This window comes from Trypanosoma theileri, assembly GCF_002087225.1.
Source record: "Trypanosoma theileri isolate Edinburgh chromosome Unknown TM35_Tth_129_V1, whole genome shotgun sequence".
NCBI classification, from domain to species: Eukaryota; Euglenozoa; class Kinetoplastea; order Trypanosomatida; family Trypanosomatidae; genus Trypanosoma; species Trypanosoma theileri.
This window is the reverse complement of record NW_021639971.1, coordinates 5,911-13,851: the sequence shown is the minus strand read 5'-3', so window position 1 is coordinate 13,851 and position 7,941 is coordinate 5,911. Positions and strand designations below refer to the sequence as shown.

Genomic DNA, 7,941 nt, shown 5'->3' with positions numbered 1-7,941 from the left:
TATTTGTGGGGATTCACTGTAGGGATTGGTCTAATGATTTCTTTATTGGGGTAATATCATCAGTATGGATGTTTTTTCTTTTCCCTAGGGAGAATTGTGCTCATGGATGTATCGTTGTTATGATGTCCTAATAATCTGTTTTTGTTACTTGGTGTATTTGTTGGCATATGTTTTTTCTTCCTTTTTTTTGTTTATTCTTTCCACCATTATGTACGCTCATTCAAAAAAGATGAATAGACACTCTGTATGAACATTTATATGGTTTAGGGAGTTTGTTTTTTTGCTGTGTTCTCCGCAGGAGCTGACTCATTCTGGAGAGGTCCACAGAGTGTTGTGTGTACCACGGTATACATTTGGTGAACACTGAGGACTGGTTGGGGAATGGGAGAGTGGAGTACAGAGTCCCAAATGCTTCTCTACTTGAACTGCCCCGATTATACCCTATCATGGTGTGCCAGCATTCCCTGTGTTTGTTCTTGACGGTGTTGTTTGACTGAACATTTTGCTTTGTTTGTGTGTGTGTGTGTGCATGGACACAACCTATGGATGGGCTGATGTGTGCATTGCCTCATTGTTTTGCTGCATTACCTAATCCACGCCAGAGCGTTTATTATTTCTTGGTAAATGAATGGTTTTCTGAGCAAATTGCGGTGGTGGAAATTAATTGGATAACCGTTAACTGTAGCTGTAGAGAATAAATGACAATGCTCTGAAAAAAAAATTTTTGGACACGGTGTTGGTGTCTTGTTGAGCAGATGGATGCTGGGTTTTTACTACCACTATTATTTTGTTATGTGTACAAGTTAAAAGTGACTGCTTTTATTTTATTCTATGCGCTTTAGTCTCTCTAGCGTTGTGGTTTTCTTGTTGGATTAAAAAAAAAAAAATTGCTTCTCTCACATACGATACTTGAGTTGTGTGAACTTCACCTTTTATACGGCTCAGAGAAAATGGGTGGAGAGAAACTTGTATGAACCATGTAAGATGTGTAAGTGTACAGAAGCCAATAAAAAAGAACTAAAACCATGTTTGTAAATTTTTTTTCTGAGTAATATACTATTTCTTTTTTTGGTGGGATTTGTGTTAAGGTAATTGGGTACAAAAAGACTTAAAAACAGTTTCTTTTTATATTTTTATTTTGTTTAGTGGGATTTACTGTATTTAAGCATTGTGTTTACGTTGTTTCTTCAGTGACGTGTTTAGACTTGATCACGGTGAATGTATTTCTGCTTCTCTTCTTTTTTATTACACAATTCTTTTTGGTTTCTCTTTTTTTTCCTTAACTATTTCCATATATTCTGATTGACTAGATTAAGTTGTAAACGCTACTTTGTATTTGAAGGCTTTGAAAGGAATCACTAACCGCAACACATACAAACACAAGTACTTCTGAGCATTCACTACAAGTATTCAATAACCTCTTTAACCTGAGGAAAAGACAGTAAAGAAGGAAGGAAAGAAGGACTGAGGAACAGAGAGAGGAAAGAAAGAAGGGCAACCATGAAATACAACATGCCCCACTCTCTGTTTGTTGTATTGCTCATCTTGCTGCTGGGCTGCACCAGTGGGTATGCACAAAGCGCAGTTCAGCAAGAAGAGATAACTTTACTTCGTACATTTAATGGTTCTCATTTTTGGGAGTTTGGGAATGGGGAATTGGTGGCAATTGACGCTGCTGTTTGGTTTCCGCCGAATGCAACCCAACATGAATACATCGAATTATTAACACCAGCAAGCAGTGAGGGTGAAAATGCGTGGTGGAACGCCCATAGAAAATGGTTCCGCTTTTATCCATCTGGATACAATCCTTTTTTCATGGGCTATGGCTCTGGTAAACCTTTTCATGCTGTTTTTGCTCTTGTGGAAAGCAACAACCCTCCAAGACGAGAGGATTCCACTCTTCGCATTGTGTGGATGACCACTCTTAATGGTGGATTCGAAAAGTATTCGTTGATTTACACTCCGTTGATTCTAAAACTTCCTTATATACATAGGAGAGCAGGGGTTGTACGATTTCCTGCTGACACTATCTCACCAATTTTAACAACAAAGAACAATATACTTCTGTTTCCTGTGCAATTTGTTGCGACGGAGAACAAAGTCTTTTCGACAGTTATGTATTACACGCCCCATGATAAACAGTGGAATTTTGGTGGTTTGACTGACAAAGGTACTTATAGTCCTGCTATTCTTGAGTGGAAAGATGATAAGTTAATGATGATTACGCAGCATACCAGTGGTTATTACGGAGTGTACGAGTCCACCGATTTGGGAAAGAATTGGAAAGAGTCTACCGGTACACTCTCCCGTGTGTGGACCAACTCCCCTATAAATACTGAGCGTGTAAGTCAAAACAACTTTATTACTGCTACTATTGATGGGAAGCGTGTCATTCTTTTTGTACAGTCTGTGGTATCTGGAGAAGATAAGGAACTTCATCTGTGGGTCACTGATAACACACGTATTCATCACGTTGGCTTGATAGTTAAGGATAAAAAAGTGAAGAGCAGCACCCTATTGTTCAAGGATGACAAACTGTACTTTCGGTATGAGACTGGTGAAAGGAAAGGTTATGGATTTCTTTATATGGATACGACAACCATGTTGGAGAAGATAAAGAGTGCGTTAACTGCCTGGACCAAACAGGACACTCTCGTGTCAAAAGCCACCAATCAGACTCTTGTTTCATGTTATTTGTCTTATCTAAAATGTAAAGAACCCATTCCCATCACTACTGGACTGGTGGGCTATTTGTCTGGAAACATCGATGGTGATAAATGGAAGGATGAATACCTCGGCGTGAATGCCTTTGTAAGTGGTATAACAGAGAGGGTTACTGATGGCTTGAAGTTCATGGGTGTTGGTGCAGGAGCAATGTGGCCTGTGAGTATAAATGGACCAGCGAGGCAGTATCACTTTACAAACTATGCATTTACTCTTGTGGCGACGGTGGCTATCCACGAGGTACCAAAGAAGGGCAGCAGTCCTTTGTTGGGTGTAAAACTGAAGGACAGAAATGGGCAAGAAATTCTTCTGGGAGTGTCGTACACAAATGAGAGTAAGTGGAGCACCATAAACAGGGGAACCACAAGTAAGTCAACAGGTACATGGGAGTTGAACAATGGATATTCTGTGATATTGACATTTGAAAATCGTGAAAGCTCTGTGTATATTAACGGCACTCGGCTAGGTGTGGGAGCTGACTTGGGAATCGCAGAAGAAGGGGAAGAAATATCCCATTTTTACTTTGGTGCGTACAGTGATAAAGTGCCAAGAACCATCCACATCCTCCAGGCCAAGCCTGAAGAAACTGTTCATATATCAGTGAAAGACGTTATGCTGTACAATCGCGTGCTGAGTAGAGAAGAAATTGATGTGCTGCACAAGAGCAAGATGAGCACTTTGTATGGAGCTAGAGATGCAGAAGAGATTCTGAAGAAGATAATGAGCAGACCAAACGTTGTTAATTCCCCACCACTGGAAGCAACAAAAATACAACAAAATGCAACTTCACAAGACAATGCAACTCCGACCCAAACGGAAACTCCCACTGCTACCCTTCAACCTGAGCCTAGCACTGAGGTTGCGACTCAGTCAGAAAATAAGACGGCAGTAACTGCTACAGCTCAAACTCAGGAGAATCAACATTCTACTCAATCAACGGAAAAACAAGAGCAGAACAAAGCGCCCGAAGCACTAAATGAAAGTACTCATGCGGAACCACCAGAAAAAGATGAAACTACCGAAGCAACAACTACAGGAACTACCGTGCCGGTTTCCAGTACGAACACGATGCAGCAAGACCTTTTGCGGAATACAACTCAATCAATGATCAACAATAATGTTAATGCCCACAAAAATAAAAGTATTGATGGTACTGTTCGTATCTATGAATCTGTATTGCCAATGCTTCTGCTGGGATTGTGGGCTCTTGTAACAGTTTTCCCATAAATGTGTGTGCAACCACGTGAATATAATTTCTAATTGGGCTTCTTTTCATCAATAAATAATAATTGCTGTCCATAGTGTGGACCCTTTTCTTTTTAATTGTTTTCTCTTTTTTTTCTTGCTGTTTTTCCCTTGTGCTCTGCACCATGGAATTCTTTTTTCTTTTTCTTTCTTTTTTGGAAAATTAACTGTTTGCTACAATCTCTGTAGTCCAGGGATTAACTCCTAACGCTACTTTGTTTGCCCACACACGATGCTTGATTTCTCGACCTCACCTTTTGCAGAGTGTGAATGTAACAGAGGAGTAATCGGGCACATTGAGGACCGCACTGGGTGAGAATGATGTATGCACAGGAGTTAATGGGATGATATTAAAAATACATTTTTTTTTTCTTGTGTGGTGAAAAAAAGATTTTTTTTTTTTTTGCAAGCAATCTATTGTGTGTGTGTTTTATTTCTGTTTCTCTTTTGTGTGTGTGGGTTTTCACTGTGGGATTGTTTTCTTTAATTACTATTCAGTTTCTATGTATCTGTGTGTGTGTTTATTTGTGGGGATTCACTGTAGGGATTGGTCTAATGATTTCTTTATTGGGGTAATATCATCAGTATGGATGTTTTTTCTTTTCCCTAGGGAGAATGGTGCCCATGGATGTATCGTTGTTATGATGTCCTAATAATCTTTTTTTTTTTTTACTTGGTGTATTTGTTGGCATGTGTTTTTTTCTTCCTTTTTTTTATTCTTCTTACCATTATGTACGCTGATTCAAAATAGTTGAATAGACACTGTACATGAACATTTATATGGTTTAGGGGTTTTTTTTTTTTGATTGCTGTGTTCTCTGCAGGAGCTGACTCATTCTGGAGAGGTCTACAGTGTGTTGTGTGTACCACGGTATACATTTGGTGAACACTGAGGGCTGGTTGGGGAATGGGAGAGTGGAGTACAGAGTCCCATATGCTTCTCTACTTGAACTGCCCCGATTATACCCTATCATGATTTGCCAGCATTCCCTGTATTTGTTCTTGACGGTGTTGTTTGACTGGTTTCGTAATTATTTTATTGCGGCTGATTTGGTATACTGTGTGTTTCAGACTCTTTCTCTGGCTCCCATTGCCACTTTGAGAAGATGACTGTTTTGTGCAGTGGGTATTCTGGCGTTTGTGAGTGTGTGGGTGTGTTTGCATGGGGAATGAGATAAGTAATGGGGAGTGATGTCCAGTGGTGCTGCATTCTTCTGGTGGGCATGAGAAGGTCCAATAAGGGTTTTTTTTTTGTTATGGCTACTGCTGCCCATACCAAACCTATTTCTCTGCTATGCTGCAGCTGCTGGCACAAATGGTATTTTGACAACTATTACCGGTTGCTTTCCTAATATGGTGGTCTTTGACAGTCAGACAACACAACACTGCGAGGTGGACAATGCCAATGTTTTAAGTACCTTGACTCTTAGGGTTGGATATTACAACAATGATGGACTCAATCTTGGATGGCCAGCTTCTCTTGTGGAGGGAACAAATCTCATTTCATTTGTGCCTGATCGTGGAGCTATTTCAGAGAATATGAGTCTTGTCATTGTGAACACTGTTCAGGGAAAGGGTTCTATTCCAGTATCGAACAACTTCACCATGAGTTTTGTATACCCTTCCACGACATTAGCATCATTTAATTCTAACAGTGCCTATTATGGGTTGAAGACAATGGTGCAGACAAACTTCCCAAATATCAATCCCATTCAGAACTACCTGCTGGTTCCTCCTCAGTCAGACTGTTATGTCATGGCAAAAAAAATGTACTGTTGCTACTGGATGCCACAATTTGACGACTTCTGCATCCCTTCCTATTCCTGGGAACTATTCACTCTGCTTAACCGCGAGTGGATGGCGAGGCTACTACTTGCCGTGGGGTGTATTTCCCCTCGAAGTGAGGGTGCTGGTGCCAAACGAGCTGTATATGAACACTCTCGGGAAAAACACACTGTTGCTCCAGGACGCAGTGACGGGTGCGAATGTGACTGATATGAACAGTGTGTTCCTGGTGAAGTGCCCATACGGTGGGTGCCCACGAGAGACACTAAACAGTGGTGATCAGGCAGTGAGTGTTGATGTGTGTACTGGGACCGCTAGCACGGATCGTGTGTACTTGTCTGCTAAGGGTCGACCCTTCTCTGCAACAACAGGTGACTACGCTGTCTGCGCGGATTACGGTGCAGAGGTTGGTATTTCTCCCGCTGCACTTCCAGTAAGAGTATTGCAGGATCCCTTTGCTTTCAATGTCACTGTGATTACAAACACGTTGGTGACGATTGATGTGCGTGGGGGTGATCTCTTATGGAGGCAGGAACCATATCAAGTGTGTGCAGTGCTGCCGGGTACACCGTGTGAGTCTGTGGCTACTGCTCAAGATTCTGTGTGTGTGAGGAGTAGCTTCCCAAATTCCCCATCTGTTGATGTTGACATCTTCAGTCTGTACAAACTGGGTGCTGACAAAGTGACCTTTTGCTTTGTTGCATCTGATGTGACATTTAACGGCCGCCGTTATGTTTGGTTGCATGATGTGAGGGAACCTTTTTTGCCGGAGGGTGACTCAGCAGTGGCGCCAAGTTCGAATAAATTATCTGTTGGTGCCATTGTTGGTATCGTTATTGCAGTTGTGGTTGTTCTTGTTATTGTGGCTTTCATTCTGTTTTGTGTACTGCTGCGTTGGCGACAACAACAAGAAAAGCAACGAAGAGAAAAAGTGCAGATGGATGCTGTGCACTCTCAGTTCACAAGTAAAACAACCACAGTGGAGACTACTGCGAACTCTTTCACATATTCTATTTTTTCTTGTAGTGTTGTTGCTACTGAGTAGACACCTATCAATAATGCTGATGACTACTTTATCTCTCTGGTTTCTCCTCTTATTTTACCCTTGGTATTCCCCTTGTACCAGTGGTGACGTTGGTAGTAGTTTCTAATAGCATTCTAATTAATGTACACCTGAACACTTTTTTCTCCTTATCATGTTCGCTTTTCTTTTCTTTTCTTTCCTCTCTCTGCTCTTTTGCGGTCACAAGAACAAAGCAACACACAAACACACACAGACACACAAGTTCACACACGTTCATTCACACCATTTTATCATGGAGAACTACTTTATGCGTCACCTATTGTACCCTGTACTGCTGCTATTCTTGTTATTGTGCTGTGCCGGCACGTCCTTTTCCGCTGTTGTGCAGCACTTACCACAAAGAGGAGAGAGTGCTTTGCATGCGTACACCGTCGCCAACCTTGAGAAGAGTGGGAGAAACTGGAAGCCCATACACATCGAAGTATCCGCAGAAGGCGTGAATAATGTGTTGAGGGACTGTGACAGAAAGCGAGCCTTGGCCGAACAGTTAAAGGGGACGGGTACTCGGAGATATGACGACAGTGTGTTCTGTGATAATAAGACTGGGATAACCGATGAAAAGAAGGACCTCTTACTGAATAAACTCTTACTCGCCGCGATCAAGTTGCATACAGATCGTCTCAACATTGAACAGAAAGAGGGTGAAGTTGTGGTCTCTACAAGCACCATAAACTCATTTTCGGGAGAATGCGGGGTCATAAAGGCATGGGAACACAAAAAAAGTTTCTCCAATGCTGATTTTGTACTTTTTGTTGGTCTTGATGAATCTGAAATGTCAACAATAGTATGTTCTCAGGATTTAGAAGAACGACCAACTTCTGCACTGATCAAATTTGTACCGAAAGACATTGTGGACACGAGACACTTTGTCCGCACGGCAGCGCATGAGATTGCACATGGACTTGGGTTTGAGGTGACCCGTATGAGGAAACTTGAATTGATTAAATATGGGGCACTGAGAGGAAAAGGGAAGGTCACGGCCGTGGATTCTAAAATAATGCAGGAGAAGATGAGAGAACATTACGACTGTCACTTGGATATCACCGGTATGTACATGGAGGATGAGGGTGATGGTCGCAGAAAGTTGCACTGGGAGCGAAGGA

At 41.7% G+C, this 7,941-nt stretch overlaps 4 protein-coding genes across 4 annotated transcripts; all 4 read left to right on the top strand.

Moving 5' to 3' along the window:
* Window positions 1-1,512: 1,512 nt before the first annotated feature.
* Window positions 1,513-3,951, top strand: TM35_001291050 (uncharacterized protein; the record flags this gene model as incomplete). Its single annotated transcript, XM_029031844.1, has 1 exon — window positions 1,513-3,951. One exon carries the CDS (start codon window positions 1,513-1,515, stop codon window positions 3,949-3,951), a length of 2,439 nt encoding a protein of 812 aa, XP_028876866.1.
* A 1,371-nt stretch (window positions 3,952-5,322) lies between these two features.
* TM35_001291040 (uncharacterized protein) lies at window positions 5,323-5,964 on the top strand (the record flags this gene model as incomplete). Its single annotated transcript, XM_029031843.1, has 1 exon — window positions 5,323-5,964. One exon carries the CDS (start codon window positions 5,323-5,325, stop codon window positions 5,962-5,964), a length of 642 nt encoding a protein of 213 aa, XP_028876865.1.
* A 1-nt stretch (window position 5,965) lies between these two features.
* On the top strand, window positions 5,966-6,799 carry TM35_001291030 (uncharacterized protein; the record flags this gene model as incomplete). The annotated part of the gene is made up of 1 exon (XM_029031842.1): window positions 5,966-6,799. The coding sequence occupies one exon, from the start codon at window positions 5,966-5,968 to the stop codon at window positions 6,797-6,799; it is 834 nt and encodes a 277-aa protein (XP_028876864.1).
* A 271-nt stretch (window positions 6,800-7,070) lies between these two features.
* TM35_001291020 (surface protease GP63) lies at window positions 7,071-7,940 on the top strand (the record flags this gene model as incomplete). Its single annotated transcript, XM_029031841.1, has 1 exon — window positions 7,071-7,940. A coding segment is annotated over one exon (870 nt), but the record flags the coding sequence as incomplete, so codon positions are not given.
* Between the last annotated feature and the right edge of the window lies 1 nt (window position 7,941).